This window comes from Aphis gossypii, chromosome 1, assembly GCF_020184175.1.
Source record: "Aphis gossypii isolate Hap1 chromosome 1, ASM2018417v2, whole genome shotgun sequence".
NCBI classification, from domain to species: Eukaryota; Metazoa; Arthropoda; class Insecta; order Hemiptera; family Aphididae; genus Aphis; species Aphis gossypii.
In genome coordinates, this window is record NC_065530.1 from 85,511,859 (window position 1) to 85,534,273 (window position 22,415).

The 22,415-nt window shown below is 32.7% G+C and overlaps 1 protein-coding gene across 2 annotated transcripts in view; it reads right to left on the reverse strand.

The window, feature by feature from the left end:
• Positions 1-22,415, reverse strand: part of LOC114132741 (max dimerization protein 1-like) — a 162,481-nt gene that overhangs the window by 1,211 nt on the left and 138,855 nt on the right. For both annotated transcript variants that reach the window (XM_027998300.2, XM_027998291.2), the window contains one exon: positions 6,450-6,666. In XM_027998300.2, coding sequence (XP_027854101.2) covers positions 6,450-6,666 — 217 coding nt within the window. The remainder of the gene's footprint in view (positions 1-6,449; positions 6,667-22,415) is intronic.

Sequence of the window (22,415 nt, forward strand, 5' to 3'; positions counted from 1 at the left end):
CAGTCCGGGGCAAGTCTATTCGGTCCGTCTCACTCCTTCGCACCTTCCTCTGCATCTGCCTCGTCCGATTCGGTACAGCTACATGTATAATGTATATTATATAATGCGCCCGTGTGTATAATCGCGTATAGAGTGTAAACGTATCGGCGTGGCGAGGGCGATGAGGTTAGAGGTGATGGTGGTGGTGAATTATTAACGCGCACGAATAGGATCGGCAACGTTGCCGATCCGTCGTAAATCATTTACCCGGCGGTGTGGTGGTTAGGGAGAGAGAAAAATATAATAATAATAACAATGACGATGACGACTGCAGCAGCAGCAGCAGCAGCAGCAGCAGTGGTGTAGTGTGTACGCATCGTACACGTACGTATAATAAAAGTGGCAACGTCACATAACAAACACACACACATACACAAATTTATTATATACATAGTCGCGTGTGGCGAAATTCATTTCGGGGTGGGTTCCGTAAATAATGCGCATAGTTTTTAAACGCTATAAATTACACAGGGACCAAACCACTAACGCCGCTGCTACTGTCGTCGTCGTCGTCGTCGCCACCACCGCCGTCGTAGTCGTCGTTATAAGGCCCGTTTTGATTTCCGGCGCGCAAAAACCCCCTCTCTAACCCCCCCGCCATCGCTTCACCGGCACCGGTTTTGATTTATCCCGGTGTTTTATTTTTTCCCGTCTTCCGCTACCGCCAACGCCACCATCCGTCGTCGTTGGATTCCTCTGTGTTTGCCCACACACGCCACCGCTTTCCGTAGCACATAACCAGCCCCGCGCACCACCGCGTCTCACGGTTTTCCGGTGGGAGGTGCGACGCGCCAAAACGTATTTCTTCGGATTTTACGATTTATGTCGAAACGCGTATAATACAATATATAATGTTATATATTATTATATATACGATGCTTTCTAAATATTAATGTCGCGAATATATATATATATATATATTATTATTTTTGGCGTAGTAGTTTTTCCTAACGAGCTGTGGCACACGGTGCAGGGGACGGGTAGAAACCACGTCATAGCACATGATTTTGTCTCTCCGGCAGAATGAATAATAATATAATACATGTGAATAAATATAAGTCTGTTCGTTATTTTTCCTCGCCCGTGTTGAAAATGAATTAATGTGATTCTAATAATTTTAGAAATACAATACGCATAATACACGTGGTATATTTATTAGACGTCTTGATAAGTTTCCAGGCACATAAATGCGTGCATTTGTTTCTCAGTATTTTGTTGAGCATCAGTTGAAACTTGAAAGAGAGTACTAAAGTATAAAAGACAATTTATAACTTAAAAGTTATAAATATATATATAATATGTCTACTCAAAAACAAACGTGAAATAAAATTGAATTTCAGATAATCATTATTTCATATTAATTGTTATTCTATGATGTCATTTCATCGTCTCATATCGAATATTTGGACAAATTTTACAAAATTTTTTAATATGCGATTGATGTCTAATATTATTCTGAGTTAATAAATTTAAAATTGTAAAAATAAATGTATCGGGTTGTTGCGGAGTAACAGAGTTCATTGTCTGGCGAAGAATGTCATTAAACGTTTTAATCACGGTCATCATCGTTTTTATCTTCGGACGTCGTTTGCCAAGATGTAATTTCAGGCGATATATTCCGAACAACAACAAAAATGTTGTACAATATACGTAGCAGAACGATCATCACACGGTGCAACTATTAAAGCATGTGCGTTGTGCATGTACACACAAACACACATGTATAATGTTTTTATATGTATATATATAGTTACAGTTCTGTATGTATATTGTGTATGGACATAGGATTAGGGTCACCGGACCACTAAAACTTTTCTTATTTCCTCATCAGGGAGGTGGCGTGAGCATGAATGTGTGAAGCGGGAGTATTTTATGATGTGGTGGTGGTGACGGGGCGAGGGGATATTTTACGAAGCGACGGTGTGCGTGGTTATACCGTCCAAATTACTCGGGAACGATTCAAACCGACAACGACGGACGTATTTCCGTCCGCAGACCCATTCGACCGGTTAATGGAATGGAAAATTGAGCGCGCGGAAAAAAAACATATATATATATATTGATGAAATTCGCGTCGAAAACGAGATGCCACCGCGGCCACCACCTATCCTTCACCTGCCGCGCGTTTTCTCGTCTTGTTTTTCTTTTCGTCGAATTTTCTTTATCTGCGTCCAGAGGGCTCAAAACTAATAACGCGGTAAATCGCGAGGGGTCTTCTCTCTCAATCACTCTCTCTCTCTCTTTCTCTCCTACTAGCTCTCTAATACGTCATTATATCCGTACGAAACACTCCCACCGCCATCACGGAAGTCATAAAATGCGTCGAAAATGTTTTCTCGAAAATATCTCACCTAAATATATTATATAAGATGATTATTTTTCATCTTGATTAATGCGATATATTATCCAGTCATTATACGATTTTACGGCATTGTATTCTACATTTTTTTTTCATTATTTATACAAATATATTTTGCGGTAAAATTTAAAAATTATAAAATAAGCCTGGGTTTATGATAATAAGATTCACCCAATATACATGGGATTATCGACGACGGTGGTTACGTAACTTTCCGTGGTAGGCTGTTTATTATACGTTATGATTATATCATATTAAAATAATAGTGTTTGTAACCATGCGACCACAGTGATAACCAAGACACAAGGAAGGTTTTTTTTGAATGTATTTCTATGTATTTTGACTGAGTTGTCAATTCTTATATAGGACTAAAAAATGTCTGTTATACCATAGATGTATTATTATGTAAATTTTGATGAAAAATGGCCATACAAAATATGTATTAGAACCACATACAATTAGTATACACTATTTTTTAACTATACATGATGTACCTATGTATACTTGTATCTCTATGTAAAATGCATTATTAATTATATTTTAATACAGTGCTACAAAATATACAGTTTTATTTTCGAAAGTAAAAATATTTTAAAAGGTTTTTATCGACTAAGTAGAGTCAGACAAACGACAGATAATTGAAATTCGAAGCGTAGACAACAGAACAGCTGTATGCATACAATTTGATGAAACAGGTCTGATGCGATATCGCCTTATAATACATATTATTATTTTTATTATTATATTATCATAAATTATAACCAGCTGGGGGCTTTATTTCAGTCGTAGTGAAATTATGAAATTAATTTTCGTCTCTATAATAATATTATAATATGTTGTTCAAGTCTCTTATGAAGAATGGCTTATAATTACGCGAATTGTCTTTTTTCTGTAAAAACCTTTAAGCTGAATTTAATGACGTACTCCTCCTACCATCGTATGCAATGTGGGTGAGAAGCGGAACGATGAAGGGGGAGGGGGGAGATGGAGCTGCGGAAGTGAAAAAATTGGTGGTCTCATCAATCCTCCGGCCTTTTAATTTCGTTTCTGTCAGCCTGGGTCCGCAAAGAAGAAAAACCGTCCGAGAGCATTATTTGCTGAGTTTATTAATGAAATTAACGAGAGCAAAAGGCGCAAAGACGTGACCCTGTGGCCTTTGAACGCCCCGGGTCTAAGATATTCACTCGAAAAACAATTTATTGCGGAGAAATTAGTTAATTTAAACGAGTTGAATATGCGTCTGCCGCCATCACCGCCACCCGACTGATGCAGGCGTCATTCTGCAGAACAACAGCGTGGAAGGATGGATAAAAAGCTGGTCCTAACTAATGAGGAATGCCGACTAACGAGCTACGAAGTGTCTTCTTCTTTTTCTACGTCAGTACGTTTTAATTTGAGTTTTTTTTTTGTTCATTTGTTCGCAATAAAAATTCTTATAGTTTTTATTTGATATTCGTATACTGTCGAGGAAAACCATACTAATAATATTTTCATTCTTCCAAACGAGTTTTTCGATGAAGAAATATTGTCTAACTGACTAAAATTTTTGGAAATTACTTTGGAAAGAGACTATGTATGTGTCCATGTGTTTTGAACAAAATTATCGGAATCAAATTACGCGTAAATCCAAATGTTGGAGAAGTCAAAAACTCTTTTTTGGAAGAGTGATAATATCTGGTAGGGTAACGTTATTATAAATAAATAAAAATAATAAAAAAATAGATAAATTACAATACGAAGATAAAATATAATATTAAAATTATTAGTAAAGGTTCACTAAACGGCTGTGGTAACGATGTAGAAGTATCGTTTTCCTCACATAATGATAAAATATAATTCTCTATTATTATAACTACATTACATATCGTGACTGACGTAGCCTCTAAATGTCAAATAACAATTTCGGCAGATACGAATTATCGCATTATATATGTATAATATGATATAATTTGATTAAAACACATTCCATCGCCTAACAATCGCGCGTTGAAGGGTTTCATGCGATTAATTTAGGGAGCAAATGTTTTAATACGGTTAAAACGATCATATTATCAGAGTAGTGTTCATTCGGGTTGGAGAAATCGGAGAAATCGGCCTTCATCATGAAATTTGTAGAGTATTAATACAATATAATATATTATGTAATAGATACGAACTCGTGTATCGACGAACCGGCCATCATAAATTAATTCAGTTTGCATACGAATAATCACTCGTATCAACATACTAGGATTTGTACATACAATTTAAAATTTAATTTCGTGCGGTGCTATGTGTATATAATACCATACATATATTGTCGGGGTTGATCAGAATTTGTCAATCATATGTCACAATCAACCGACGATAATAATATGTAGTTCGTTCAGCTTAAAAAAAATAAATTCGTTTAAAAACACGTCCACTCATACCCATTCTGGTCCATTGATCGGAAATACAAAACACTAAATGTGTCTGACAGCTACTTATAATAATTTAATTATACTATAATCGGAAATGATTTTGAAGCCGTCATTTTGAGGCCACGTACGGTTTATACGAGTATAATGTATATCACGGTTTGGGTACGTGAAGCACATGGCGATTGACTAAGAGTATTGCGAATAATGGCTCTGCCGGCGGTCATGCATGCACGCATTGCGTGGAAAGGAGAACTTTATACGTATATGACTCTCGTAAAGCGTAGATATACTATATATACGTACACGACATAGTGTTGACCCTTAATGTTTATTTTTAATTGAAAATCGTTATCTTAAACGTGCGTTATATGTTTAAGACGTGTAAATATTCCTGCGTGCGGTATAATATCATGTGAGGTGCGTGACATGCCGTGATACCTATATATAATCAGGATGATATTGGTTTGAAGTGCTACCGCTAAACAATTTCGTGGTTCCTTCCGGAGGTTTTTAATTACTATATTTAATAGGTTTTTCTATTTCATATCTTAAAGCAAAGTATTGAATTTCTGAAAACCGTTTAGCTAGAATTGATAACGGACTTAAACATTATATTATGTACTTATACAACACTACTCGTCTCATTTACATTTAGTAATAAGTTAATGTTACAAGTAAAGTAACTTTTTATTTTTATTTTTTAATACACAAAATAAAAATTTAATTAAAATTGTTGTGAATAATTACAAATATCCAATATTTTGTTAATCTAATTTTCTTATATTTTTTAAATATTAATATTTGTTTCAAAAATTTGAAATGTAACAACTTTTTTTCAAAAAATTATTTCCTGGAGTTTATAGATACGAGTGAATCCTGCGTTTAATTTATATTGGTTTTTAATTTTTGTTTTTCAGGTTTGTCTGTTACATCCTATGTATACATATATATATAATATACATACATGCTGTTTAGGATTTTTGAATAAAAATGTTATTATAAAAATAATTACCATTTTTTTTTTTAGAACGTGTTATACTATAATATTATTATTTATTATAAATTTAAGCTATATATAAGTAATATAATATGTATAAAAACATTCACACCATTAATTTTAATGGCTGTAGAAATCACCCGATATGTGAGAGTATATAGTATACACACCTATAAAAGGGTTGTCTATAAGTACTTTGGAGTGCTATAAAAGGCATACATGTGGCTATTACAGGCTGCTTATGAATTATGCGAGTATTAAGGAAATCGATGGAAAAAACTATTGAATAATGCTTATAAGGACGACACTCGAGTTTTGATGTTAGTACATGCGGTCGTCCGTTGATTGGTGAGGCGGAAATGATAATACATAATTATGGGTTGAGTAGTACAGATATTATAAACACTTGGCACTAATTCGGAGATTAATTTGCCCTTTCTTGCTTTACCTTCCCCCTCAAAAACTCTCATGAGTTGAAAAACAAACATTGGAGTGTGCGTGTACGGCGCGATGGTCATCAAAACGAAAATCAATCCGTCCATCACCCTCGTCTCTCATCACTCCCCAATTCATTACCAGGACACGAATAGCGTTAACCATTATCGTCATAATTATTTATTTTATTATTATATTAAAACACTCGGTGACGTACCCGATTCAGATATAGATGGCGAAGAAGACGTGCTGCATGCGGACGACGATGTCGATGCACCAGATGCGGTCGTATAGCTACTGGACTCGGACACAGATCGGCGTTTGTTCACATTTAATGTGGTGGTCAACTGGTCTAGTCTCCGCCGTAGGTATCTATGCTCTCGGCTCAGGGTGTCCTTGTGCATCATGTGTTTTTTCTCCTGCGATTCCAAATTCTGTAACAAATACAAGAAAATATCGTAATTAATAACCATATTATTATTAGAGAGCGCAAAAGAAAAAAAAATCGAGCAATATAAATCAAATTTTAAATTACTAAAAACAAGTGTATTATTCTTAAGTTTAATGCCAATGCACTTGAATAGAATAGTATAGTATAGAAGTGATTGATGTGGTTGTGGTACAGTATGACGTACAAGAACAGATTTAAATGGGAGGAAAAAAGTCGCTAAACGCTGTTATGGATATATTATGTCAGTGGAAGGGGTGGAAAGAAAGGTTACGATTTCCGACGACAAGCGTTGTAGTTGTTTTTTCCTGCTCGCTGCAACGATACTCGTTTATAATTCATCAGTGTCTCAGTGCAAAACAATCGCGAACGGTGCATACAAAGTAGTCTTTTAAGACTCGGATATAAGTCGCTTAATAGTCGTTGCTTATTTATTTTTTTTATTTGCCCGTAGTCTTTATTATGCGCACGACGTTTTTAGCATACACGTGCGTATTTATTTATGTATATTATATATATATATTATGAACTTAAAATGTTTGTATTCTATTTGGTATCGCAGCCGTTCGTGCGCATACATTTATGCACGCGCACGCGTTTGTGTGTATGTGTGTTTGTGCGCGTGTACTGTTACAGAGAAAGTTGGAGTGAATTTCAATTGAAAGGCGAGTGTTTTCAAGTGAGGAAAAAAAGCACTATTCTCGAGTCCGAGCTAAGAAAAGTTGTGTACATAAACGCCTTGTCTTATAATTTATTACAGACCATAGGTTCCAAAACTGCGTGAATTATAGCGCCCAGTGTAGCTGTTTTGTCGCGCGAGAAATTAGACGATTAATAACAAATTACTACGAAAAGAAGCTTCCGTCTGATATGTCAGTGTAATAAACAACACTGAAACGAAATAAATAATCTGACTACAACAACTACTACTGTTACGGTAGTGTTATAGTGACCATCCGCCGTTTTAAGTTTAATCCACTACCGCTGCAGCCATGTATAAAAACTATAATTGTGTGGTAGTATATAATAATATTAATAATAATCATAGAGCCATAGAAAAGTGTCAAGCGCGGTAATTATATTTTATATTTACATGAATTAAATGTTTGTGCAATAAAAAATATTTCTAGAAGCCGTTAAATTAGTAATGCGGTCGTAGTATTCATTATCGATGTCATGACTGAACTGTACACGATCGCAATAATTATAATATTCAAATTTCTTGCAGTAACCGTTGACGAGTGATGTGTAAATATATTAATCCAACATGTAAATACTAGTAAATAGTAAATAACGTCAAGTATGGACTAACGAATACGAACAGTTTACGGTGTCTTTTGTATATAAATGTTACACGAGAGATAGCATTAGTGATATATGTATATGTCTTTTAAGAGATAGAGTGGATGAGATAGACAGAGACAGCGAGATAGAGAGTGATTGAGTGACGGCGGACGAGAAGGAGGGATAGAGAATATAATACTTTGACGTTGCCGAGAGTGCTATCATTTATAACGCGGCGCTGTGAATAGGCAATATAGCATCATATCTGCGTATGAGTCCAACTAGTATATTAGTATGATGTTGAAGCTAAATAATATATTTTATAATAGCACCATTGTACAATACAATTATAGTAAAACTATACTATTATTATCGACTTGAAATAATATTTATTATTATAACCCTGACGACGTGACTGTTTTAATTTTATTCACTCTGAAATGACATCTATAGACACCGCATAATAATAATAATTGAGGTCATCTGACGTAGACATATAGACACGCGTGCGAGTGACGTTTTTAATTTTTAATTAATTTATCACCGCGCGATAACAATAATAATATCAAACGCATGTTATGCACGGTTATTATTTAATGGATTGGAGCGTTGTTTCTGTATATATATATATATATGTAATGTAAATAAGTATATATACACAATTTGTTATTTGTAACGAATACACATCACTTATAACACCTCGAGTAGCGCGAACAAGAAGCGACGTGAATTTCAGTTAGGAACGTTGAAGGGAAAAAAGTTATAGCTTAATAAAATACGAACAGTGGCGCTGAGGAGGAACAGGGACGAGCGGACGAGCGTGTGTGCTAGATGAAAATAACGATCCCGTGGTCGTAGAAAATGTCGCTTTTGTTGACTTCAAAGGACTCGGCACGGTTTTATGTATTTATATAATACGTATAATCTATATAATGGTTACCAGGCTGTGGTCGGGACGAGGTGTGGCAAGCAGTATCGATTGTTAGAAACGAGGACGGAAGAAAACGTACGGATAAAGGGAAAAAAATTATCCCCTTACGGTGGTTTAACCCCGCAAAGTGTTTCGGCGTGTCCAGGGAGAGACACACAGAGAAAGAGACTTTATATTATATATATATTATACATATAGTGATATAGGATGAGTGAGTGAAAGAACGCGCGTGGGACTATATTATTATACTTTACACCCCGAAGCCATATACCTACGACTGCTCTCGTCGGGACACTACCAAAATTGATAGCTCTCACAATCGTAGTGTGGATTTATATCTATAGATAGGTATATGGATGTATAGCGCGTGCGTGCGTGTTAACTCGCTCCGATCATATATTGTATACGTAAGCGGATCCGGATTTTCACCGGAGAATTCGATCGTGCGAGCAAAAACGTTTCTCTATCTCGTCACCAAGAATATCATCTTTCTATACCATAGTTAAGATGATACGATGATGGGGGGTTCTTTTGAATTCACTACCTAGCTCTTCCTCGCTGTAACCCGGCGAGTATAATATGATATACACGAAAAAATCGCCATCCGTCAACGAAATATTATAATTATTATATTATATTTTAGCGTTCCGTTATAGTGGATAAACCGTGTAACTATAGTAATATGTCGCGTGTTTATGAGGCGTTTAGCAAAATTTGTTATTTTAATCATAACCATAACAAACTTGTAAAAACATGCAATATGTTGACACATTTGAAAAAAAAAGGAGTAATAAATAAATGTCAAGTCTTGACAAAGGTATTACTGCTTACACTTTTACCAGCTCTAGCTGCCATGGTTATGCTCAAAACTACATATTTTTATTCATTACATCGTCATTCGTGTCAGTTCGTTGCATATGCCATTTTTAGAGCACTACAAATTAAAATAATCGATTAACTATAAAATAAAACTAAGTTTAGCAAACAAATATTTGGCGGATAGACCAGTACACGTTGCAATAGTATTGATATTTCCGAAAGATTTTTGCAAACCATATGAGTTGAAATCACTTTTATTTGTGTATTTCATATTTATTTCATATGCGTATACTATAATAATATGACGACCTATAGCTATAATCATAATTATAATATGGCGTATCTTCTTTGTTTTGTCTCTGATCATTGTTGAAAAGCAAATAGCAATAGTCAACGACAATAACGAACCATGACGGTTATAATTAATTATTAACCCCTTCGTAGCAGTTAATAATATATATAATTATTGAGAAAACTGAATTCAAAAGTTTCTAATAATTAAAAAAAAAAAAAAAAAATGACTGAACGAGAAGAAAAAAAATGATTGCAAATTGACGCTAATATTCAACTGCCACCGGCCGGCGTCAGATTTTTCATTAAAAAACTCTTAAAAACTCGATAATGAACGTTTTTCATTTTCCAGCCAACTTCCATTCCCCACCGATTCTCCCTTTTGATGATTTATTTTTAGAGCTTCAGTCGTTTGTTAGTTGCCGCGCGCGCGTTCTTCGTTGCAGCTACTGGCAGTAATTAATCGGCCGAGGTGATTACAACGATTTGTTGTTTATGGTACGAATACAAATATGTCTCACGACCACAGAGTTTTATTTTTTCAGCTTTGGAATAATACCGAGACTCGGAAAGTTACCGGCTCCGTGGGAAATGACAAAACTAAGTTTCACTATTTTCACATTAAAAAACCATAATAATAATAATAAAACGATTACACGAATTGTATATATTTTCATCCTCATTGGTATATAAATTCAAATCTAGCTACGTGGTTGTAATTTACGTTCAGTAATCGAGTTTGGAAATAAATCACATATAATATTTCACTGGTGTGGTTAAATGCGATTCTGATGGTCTATCTAATTTTAATGACTTAAAAGTAAAACCAAAATCCGATTTCATATGTATTATTTAATATAAAATAATGCATAAAATCCCTATTTTTCGACAGTATCAAAATTAAGTCAATGATGGAATGCATAATATTACAGTATATGGTCGGTAATAACGTTATCGTTTTGTCCGTATAACTGCAGGAATATATTATATTAAAACAATTACAGTGTATCCGTCTTAACAATGAGTATTTTAGAGAGAAGCGAGAAGTATCTCTTCACACCCCGTTAAAACTCAAATCAGACCTGCCAGATGATAACGCGAACACAACAATAATAATATGGTAGCTATATATTATTATTATTGTGTAAACGGCAAACAATAGTTTCTCGTGCTTGCTACTGCACCGTCTTAAATCGTAAGTCCGTCATTGAAATCCTACACAGAATTTTGATTAGAGAATAACAGTTATGCATACAGTATATGTATATGTATATATTATATAAATTGTACGCAAACAAACATCTTTACACACAGACACAGCAAAAGGCGTTCGGCCACCAAAATCAACTGTGATGGCGAAGGTAAATAATGATAATATTATATCAAGCGGCTCCGGCGAAAACAACAGTAAACATACCCAAAGTCCATTGTCATCATATACTATTGTGTTGTATATATTATTATATCATAGTAGGTATAAACGCGAAACGGCGAGACTTGAAAGATTAATTGTAACCGAGACTAACATGTAGGCACTCGTGTATATTATATTAATATAAGTAATAATAGAGAAGTCAAATCGTCAAATTTGTATCTTATTTTTTGTTTTGTTTGTAACAGCGATCTACAGCGTGCTTGTAAAGGATTATTCTTTTGTTTCCAATGAAATACTTGCATAATGATATCATGTTTTTGAAAAAACCTGAACTCTAATTACGCGTTTATACATTCATATTTATTCTGTTTATTTTAGGCAAAATGATAATTTTTATATTTTATAGGATGATAGAGCCTAATATTCTTTTTAAAAAAAAACACTTGAACAGACTATTTAAGATGAATACGTATATTACATATTTTATAGCGTATCAATGTATTTTCATTTATGAAACAGTAAGAATTTTAAATTTAGAATTAGAATATCTTCGCTCAAATATTTTAAAGTTGTGCATGAAGTAGATATAATAATAATAACTCGCTGTACATTATGAGAGACCACCGGAATCACGGTTGTACACGGTATCCGCAGGTACTACGCACGTTTATTATCGGTGTAAGATATCATAAATATACATAAATAATAATAATTGTTTAGCCAATAGGGACCCGTCTTCTGCGGAAAACTGGCCTTCGAGTGTGTACGTGCTCCGGTTACGCAGACGTCCGAGCTGGAGTGTGGCTACGGGCAATGACGACGCTGTGGATTTCGGTTGGTCGATGGGTTTGAGGGGTGGGTGAAACACGCGGTGATATACCCTCATAATTAACTCCCAGAGGTACGGTGGCCGTCGGGTTAATTGAACAAAAAGCCGGTCGTAGTCATCGCTGCTGCCGGCGTCGTCGTCGTAGTCGTCACACCCGGTGGGCTCGAGTCGTAAAAAAGAAAGCTTTTTTGCTTTCTGACTTGGTCGGTTTTATTATTAAAAAAAAAAAAAAAAAACTGTAAAACAAAGGCGTGAATTACGTGACCAAAGTGCCGTGCTACAGTATAGTGTTTTTTATTTTCTACCATAAAATGTCGAACAATTATTATTTGTCTCTTTGTATGGCAACTTTAAACTCGTGAAATGGATTTTTCGATTTGCCGGACGACAGTCAATAAACAGTGACAATAATGCAATAATAATATAATAGAAACGAGTAGAATATGTCTATTAAGTTCTCGGAAAATAATTTTAGGTCGTGTTCTGTTTTTGAAAACTTAGCCTTGACAAACTTTGCTATTAATGAAAGATTAAAATATAATAATAATAAATAAATAATACCGTTCGTTTTCACTTCGAAACTTACAAAAAACTACCAAGACAGAGATTTCCACGAGTTAAGCCGATTAATGTTGACTCTAAGTAGGTTATTTCAGTCTGTTAAATACGATATTCTCCCAGGTGAAAATTTTTCATATGGAGGTCCAAAGTGATAAGAAAATAATGTCGAGAAAAGTTTAAATAATAAATAAATATAAATATTATATTAACAATGCTTTTGTTTACTTAAAATAATAATATTGTTTGAATGTTATATACCACATTTTTATGGAATAATACTTCTTGAAATTAATATTTCATCATTAAAAAAACTACTTAAAACAAAAAGAATTATTTGAACTAGTTTAAGTTATTGTTAAAATAATAACAAACAAATGTATTCGAATAGTTTTATATATTTTATAATTTTTTTATACTATGTGGACGATTTTAAAATTGAATATTCTTATATTTATATATGTATGTTTTATTTAACTGAAAATCATCAATTTATTATGATTTTATAAAAGGAATGTTTAGTTAGTACGGTATTATTATATAAATTATAGGTCATTGTACGGTGAATGAAGAATATCAGTATGTAATACAATATAATATTGGTTACTTCATTAAACGTACAATAGTTTTAAATTGTGTATTGTACATAGATTAATATTATTGTTTGAGCACTTCCCTCCTCTTAATTCATGATTTTTAATAATTTACTCAAATGTTCGTAAATATTATGTAATTAATCAAATTGTATGAATAGAAAATGTCAATAACGATAAATCATAGTTAACTATTATAGTCTATAGCATTGTTAAGTCTCGACAAAATAATGTAGTTATGTATCATATTTGACGTATAAAATACATTGAATTTATAAAAAACGAAATTAAAACGCATTTATTTACTCGTACTCATAAGCTTAATTCATTCATTATTTTGTTATATTAATACCAAGAAAAAATAATAATGAATATATTATAAGATATTTTTTTTTTACTTTTAAAATATATAAATATAAATCGATAAATTACTATGATACATTTAATTAGAAAACATATAGTCTAAAATTACTATTTACATTTTATAATATTTATAAACGTAGACCAAAGTGTATACGTACACTGCAATATTTAAGACACTGTTTCTTTCATGATGTCATCACAAAGTCTAACTTCCCGTGGTCAACACTAAACTGCATTCTATAATTTGTATATTAAACAAAATGTCTAGTCGAGTAATTTTGGCAGTGGCTAGGATATATATATTAGGTTTTGGTGACGTGAAGATAAATATCTCACGAGACGGCCAGCCAAGTATGAACGACTGGGACGCATTTGTATAGCGAAAACATTACACGAGACAACCCAGCCTTGAGGGTCTAATCGTCAACGTACACACGCACACCAGTGATATCTTTTGGCCCACCAAAGAAAGAACAACGATTTCCGTTATCTAACCATATATATATATATATATGAGTGTGTATACACAATACATAGGTCGTTTCTAGAGGGTCGACATTGATAAGTTATTCGGAAGCACAGCTTCCACCAACACCCGTCTTCGGAGAAAGAGAGAATGAGACATTTGTATAACAACCAAATCGACAACGGTTTGGGGTGGTATTGTGAACGAGTGGAGAGCGGGGGGGGGGGGAGAAAATAAGCAGTCTTGTCCAGTAGAAGCACAGCTCAAACTAAAATGAACAAACAAGTTCGATTGAAGAATGGAAAGAGAAACAGAGAGAGAGAGAGAGAGAGAGAGAGAGAGAACGAGTAACAGAGAGATAAATAAAAAAAGCTTCTACTAGGTTATTTATTCGATATCTTTTTTTCTCTTTTTGTACGTAAGTTTTACTTTTTTACCATAAGAAAAATAAAACTGGTGCACGCAAAATTACGTACAATAAGACGGAGTCCGCCATTTGTTATTATTCCACTCCCTCGACGTGTCCCGACAAGGTTTTCCCCACGACCCCTCCAACTGTTACTTCCTTGCACATTCACCCGCGCCACTTTTTCGCGCTTATTACGCGAGGCCGCGAGGCTTTAAGCGATACCATTTTTCTTTCTCTCTGTTTTGGCGTGTTCCTTCACACATACACATATATACACACACACACACACATACACGCTCGCATATATACATAAACTGACTTTTTCCTTAAGGTCTTTTTTTCCTTTTCACATTTATCGAGGGACATTTTTTATTCAATGCCTCTATACGGCGTATACGTGGTGGCGCTCGTACGCGATGTGTATACATGCTGCAGCCATATATCCTATATAATATCGTGCACTGCGATTCGGTTGCAATTTAATAAATGGAATATTAATATAATATTGCGTACGGCACGCGGAGACGAATTTATTATACTTTTCCTGGTTTGATAACAGGGACAATAAATAAATAAATAAAATAATAATAAATAGGAGAGGTAAACAATTTCTGTCTCCATTTATACGACTCGCCAGACTATCCCACAGCAGACATACACGCAGATGAACATACAAGAGTGTCATTTATGATATTATACGAGTATATAATACAATATACCGGGGTCCAGGATTAACTAAATTTGTGTATCGTTTCATAAAATATAATATACGTATACATACAAAAAAAAAAACTACAAAAGTTATTAAAAACATTTTTTTCCTCTATGCTTATGGCACATTCATAATATGATAAACAATAAATATTTAGTACGCAAATATATAGATGTAGAACGATAATTTTGTAATTAATAATAGCTTAAATAAATATTAATACAATAAAATGTTCTTTTTTAACGCTTAATTTCAACGAAGATTTGTTTAACATTTTAATAATGTCGTAACGTTTATTTTTTGTTTTTGTCTTATATTCATGCTGTAGGTGGAGTTCAAAGACTTGCAATATTAATACCATTACGTTTGTTAATATGTCCTAATAAACTGAGTAATAATTTGTATATATATATATATCCATAAGTTATAATTTATCGCTATTTTTAGAGTATTTTAGAGACGTTTTAATATATATTTATTATATTATCAACGTTTTAGGGAAAAATTGTTAAACAGAATAAAATTTAGCTATATTTTTGCATTTTATTTTATCGTCGAGGAATAATGACGCCTCGTCGTAATAAAATACTGATGACAATAAATAAAACCAGGGATATTGCAGCATTTTTTTTTTAAATTACAGAAAAACGGGAGGGCAAAAAATATAAATGACAGAATTTCGTTAAATACATTTTTAGTTCATACAATTGGAATGCACCCACTACCTAAAAACGCCTTTGGAACTTACCCAAAGGCTTAATATACTTCGATAAATTATACTTAAGTTGAGTCATAAGCGCATTTTGGTAGATTTATAGTAAAGTGCTCTTATAACTCTCATTTTGCGTTTTATCGTCATACACTGAGTGTTTTTTACACACTCGACGAACACACCTATATATAATATATTGGTTTATTATTAATACATACCGAATAGCTAAAAATATATTACCCGAAATATGTAAATGAATGCATCCACTGTTTATAAAAACTGTTTAAAATAAATCAATATTGAACGCATGTATTATATGTTGTTTGCACAGTATAAAAAATACATACTTATAACCGGTTAAATACATATATATAATATTAATATACATTATACATATTTATAATATTTTAGAAAAACAGAAAACCTTAAAATATTTTTAACATGGTACTTTTAAATTAAGTTAGTTTAATAATATTCTATTTATTTTATACACACAGAGCTTATAGTAAATTCCCAATAAACGTTTAATCGAATTTTATATTAAATTACTTTATGTGTAAACTCTAAAAATCACGATTGCGAATAAAATAGTTTGTGGAAGAGTGTTGTTATTGCATAATTTTATTAGTATTATGTAGTTATATTCTATGATGTATCGATAAATTGATGGCATTGCTTTTTAGAAATCTAAAATACTGTCTCAAGTTCTAAACTAGAGATAATGTTATTCTTCTTCGATGCGTGAATTTAATTTATAAATTTATAACGGTTCTGATTTACTATATTTAGTTTGAATAAAATTCGATTTTGTTTGGTGTACTAAAACACTTAAACTAATATAATACTAAAGTAATATTCAATTGAAAACTCAAGTTTACGGAATTAACTAATACACACACACACACACACACACCACACACACACACACACGTATCTAAATTGTACGAAGAGGTTCTATGTAAGTTGCTCTTTTATCATTCGATTATATGTGAAGAAAGAGGGGAGACAAATGCTGCGAGCAAAATTAAATTAAAAGACTAGGAAAAAAAGAAAAAAAGGACCACGAGCAGAAAAAATAAAAGATCCAAATTTCAATATAAATGCAAATTACTTTAAATGTCACCGTTTTAACCCACAACACTCACTGTCACGCCTGCCGACTTCAAACCACATGAGAGTTGCTTGAAAAACTTATAGTGAGTTTCAGTGGAGTTTTTGGATTGATCAAACGAGGAATTAGCGATGATGACGGGCCTCATACGACACAATACATAATTTAATAACCATTGGACTACTTCTGTGAAGTTTTTGGCAAAAAGCAATTATAACTTTACTCAGAAAAATAAATTGGCTCCCCTTCCATTCATTTCTCAACACTTTTTGCGCGACATGATGTTGTAGTTTTGGTACTAAACAGTTTATGTAGACGGATAGTTTATAAGTCCACAGGAAAATCATTGAGACCTTTTGGGACTTCTCTCAATCACACCGTTCAATATAAAACCAATTAAAATCTTAATGAAACAACGAAAACTAAAAGTTGAGGGGGTAGTTGTAATCATACTTTTCATAAAGGTCTGTGTTAAAACAACAGTTTAGTATGATTAAATATGTACAACATTTAAAATTGTATGTGATGGAATAATGGACTAAATATTATTACGTAATAGATAACTGAGTTTTTCAAATTATAACAAATATTTAAATTATTAACCTCGCGCTTTATACTAGTCTTATATGTACTGAAATAAATTATATTTTATTCAAGTTTATTTGAAATAAAAAATTAATTTACTATAATTTTTTATAAACAGTCTTCGAATTTAAATACCAGCTAAAAATTAAATAACGTAGATAATGACGTTTAAAAATAAATGACAAAAGTTTTAAAATGTTTATTCAAGAATCGAGTTCCTCGAAAAAAACTTTTAAATGCCAATTGTTCGTCTCTTTAGAATAATATTTGAACATAATTTCGTTTTATGCAGACGCACACCAAACTATTAACAACAACATAAGCTCAAAATTTGAATTTAAGGGTAGAAATATACATACATATATATTATTACGCCACAGTGTTAGGTAAGTCACAACAGATGCAGTGAAAAAAAAAACAAAATAAAAACTTTTCAGTGAATTTCGTTTAAAAAATCGTCGCATTGGGCAGACATAATTTTTACCGAGTAGCTTCTCGGTGAGGGTTAACGGAAAAAAAATGTAAGCGTGGAGCCGTAGTAGTGGTAGTTTGGGTAAAAAAACCAATTTACCCTTTTGGTATATTATTGTGCATATGTATATACGTATACACGACTTTGCGACGATATAATAATAATAGTACACCTAATGCATTTCCAAGTGGCAAACGTCGAATTGTTTTCGGTTTTGTGTATATATATATATTATATTTAGGTGGGTGTCTTTTCTCGGTTCCAAATGATATTCGCATCACGCTCGGTGCAGTAAGCTGCAGTCGTAGGAAGATCGAAATGTCACAGAGAACGGCGCAAAGTAGGGTCGTCGGAAAAACAGGTCACGACGAAAATTGCCGGGCGAAATTTTCAACCTCGTGGATGGATATATGTATATAAACACGCAATCAATGGGGCTGCGTAGAGGAGAACGCGCGAACCGAATAAAAATGTCTATAGCATGAAACGGCGGAATCGAAAGAAAAAAATGTTTGACGGAGAAACCCACGCCAATTATATATGTATATAACATTACCAGCGACGGAATCTGTAAGGGGGATGGGTTGGAGGCTGTGTTTTGCAAGCGGCGGCCCGTGATAATACGTGACACGAGTGACGGAGAAACCTTCCTTTTGATTGGTTTTGACGTCGTCGACCTGGCGTACTCCTTAAAAAACGAGAAGCCCGCACATCTCCCAAGCTGCTGTCTTCCAAGCTATCATATAATATCAAACTATATACAGAGTGTATTTTTTAAACTTAAGTCACATCTCCATTTTTTAAGTCGAATTTCAAATTTTCAAATTGATCTATTACATTACAAACAACTTCACGTTGTTGATGCAATATGTTATTTGTTTCATTTATTCGTCTAAATTCGTTGATATAATATTATAAAAATAATTTAAAAATGATGTCAAATGATTGGTATCACAAGGACGCCACAAGACTTAAGTTTCTAAGACTTTTATAAAGTTCAAGAGTTTATAAATACAAATCTTCAGACAAATATTATATAGTATTCATTTTGGAATGGAAAATAGATATAATAAGTTTATTCTCTAATTGGTGGTTTTCATATTTATTACAAAAAAAGTAAAGTTATTATTTTCCAATGTGTTGTTACTAAATATAATATTATAATAATATATTATAGATAATTGAGATATATATCATTATTATTTTTATTTTTTTGAAAACAAAATCATTGACTCAATAGATGAATGAATTATGTTTGAAAAGAAAAATCACCTTGTAAATACATATCACAGTTGCAAGCATATTATTATTTTTATTGCATATACGTATAGTGAGTGTTACTATTACTTAAAAATGCTGAAGAGAAGAGCATTATCTATGTATAACTAGTTCAGAAAAACATATCAGGGTAAACGTTACGCTATAGAAGAAAAAACCTACCAAGACGGCTGTCACTGTTGATTTAAAAAGAGAAAAAAAACTTTTGTGAACCGCGCTACTACCCTAATATCCCTATTTGTCTGATTGTTTATTATTATTATTGTACTAAGGCCTTTATCAAAGTCCATTTGTCACCACTTTATGGGTAAATGATAAATGATAAGAACATCAGGAGATTACAACTTGTTAAGAGTATAAAAAAAAATTCACGATTTTTACAATTTAAGTAATCACTCCTTTATTATAATACTATTATTATTATATTATGAATAAAACAAATTATTTCGTGTGATATAATATGTCAAATATTTGTATTTTCATTTGTGTTATTAATTATGTCCTGTTTGGAATAAAATTATTAAATTCATCATAATCATATTTGTTTGTGTTACGGTGTTCCTAGTCATTAATCGTCAGTGCTAGTATTGTACTAGTATTTTTTTTCGTAAGTGTACAAATGAAATAATTAGGCAATAGACTTAATGGAGTCTTTTTTGAAAATTTTCATATAAAGGTCATTCAACATGTATATTATAATATTTAAAATATAAAATAATAGCATTCGTGGTTTGAAGTATTCATTTTATTTACGTCCACGGAACGAAAATTGATTATGTTTATTGACAGACTAATGATCTATAAACATGACTAGTCGGAATAATAAACATCGACTTATACTACCACAACCGGCATTTTTGTCAGAACAGTTTGTTCGATAAAAGATTATAATATACCTACTTATTGATGATTTTACACAGAACCAACAATAATGATCGTTTACATTAAACAACACTATTGACGGATTAATTGTGTTGATGCTGATAGTTAAATCGATGTATGTACTGTTAGATTTATTATAGCTATATAGTGTACGATATTATAAGAAAAACTATGTTTCGTTTTAATATCCTGCCTTAGATTTCACATTCAACCACGAGAATGTTCCATATTAAACATTTTTAGATTTTGCACATTGCGAAGTGAACGCGACAGTTATCAACACGAAATTCGATATTTTATAGAAACATTACGAACTACACAATGCGGACTTAACACAATCGAAATTGTGTCGTCGACGATATCCACTTGGTACTACGGGCCAACGATCAGTCGAAATTGGTGTAATAATAATAACATGATACATACACATTACAGCTGATATTATACAGTTATATATTGTACGAAATAATAAATACGATTCACGGGAGTTATGGCGATCGTTTTGGAATTTTATAGTTTTTCAAACTAATCGTAAAAATAAAAATAAAAATTACTGTTTAGCAGTTTATACGCACAAAGGTTTTTTTGTTATTATTATTGTTATTATTTTTTTATTCGTTTTGTGTCATTGCTGTTTTTCCCCTCGATATAATTAATATTAGATTATTGCGTAAAGGTTCATAATGGCACGGACCTAATGTGTTCATAAATCTACTCTGTATATAATTAAAAAATAGCTATACCGTAATTCCTGCAGTGTATATAGACGCGGTGAGGGTATGCACATTAAATGTAAATAATGTAATTGAACATCGCCGTCTTCAATCGTTTCTGTACGACTGCTATATTGTTGTTATATATAGTACAATCCGCACCGTTTAAATATTTCACGATAAAATTATCAAAACTAACAATAATTAGTCAATTTTCAAGAACAAAAAATTCAGTAAATAGTACCTATTAAAATAAGAAATAATAAAGAATATCATTAGTCCATTTATTATACTCTAATTATTATAATATAATATATGAAGACTTCATTTTATTACTACATACTTATTGTAATATAATTAAATTAAATATCATAAAATTTATTGTTTTAGAATACTTAATTTTGTTACCAAAAATTGACTTATTCGTGGAACGACTATATGTACCCTTTACAGCATAATGTGTTATGTTACGACATTATTATAATAATATATCGTACACGCTATACCTACGTACTAGTTATAATAATGTCGACGAATGAAACACGTTTCAAACAATGTATTTTTATTCGCTACCGTAATTAAATACAATATGCATAACAGTGAGCGCAGTTTATTATATAATAACATACACTCGAGTTGACGTTTCGCCGCGCGGAATGATGTGAAGTCACGGGACTATAATAATAATAATATATAATATATAGAACGAAAAACAAAGTATCCCCGGACCTCGGTTAGTAAAACCACATTTTTTTTTTTTAATGCTCGCTCGACTGTAATTGGGTTCGCTCGAGGCGGAAACCTCGCGGGAAATCGCGTTAGAAAAAAAACCAAAACAAAACAAAGAGAGAGTATAAGTAGGGAAGAGGGTGAAAGAAAAAAAACGAGGAATAACGACTCGACCGTTTGTTTCAGTCGCATTTGTCTTGTCATCCGCAAATTGCAAATGTGCGAAGAACTTCGGACCCACACCGCGCTTCGGGGACCGCCCGAAGGACCCAGCTATACAGATAAATAGGACGGGGACAATGTTCGATATACACGAGCTGTATATTCATACAATATATGCACAAACGGATAAGACCTTTACTATCCGGCTCCTATCGTTTCACGTATATATCGTTATAATAATTTGGTAGTTTCTTTTTCTTGCTGTATATATACTGGGTGTATAAACAATGTAATATATTAAGCGTAATATATAATATATGACGTGCAAAAACGTCTTATAACGAATGGCGGGTCGTATAGGATTAGATTTCTATAATAGTTATGTTCTATGTAGTATATAATATGATCCATAATCGGCAACATTACAATAGTATGGGTAATGTGTGTACATTTAAAATAAA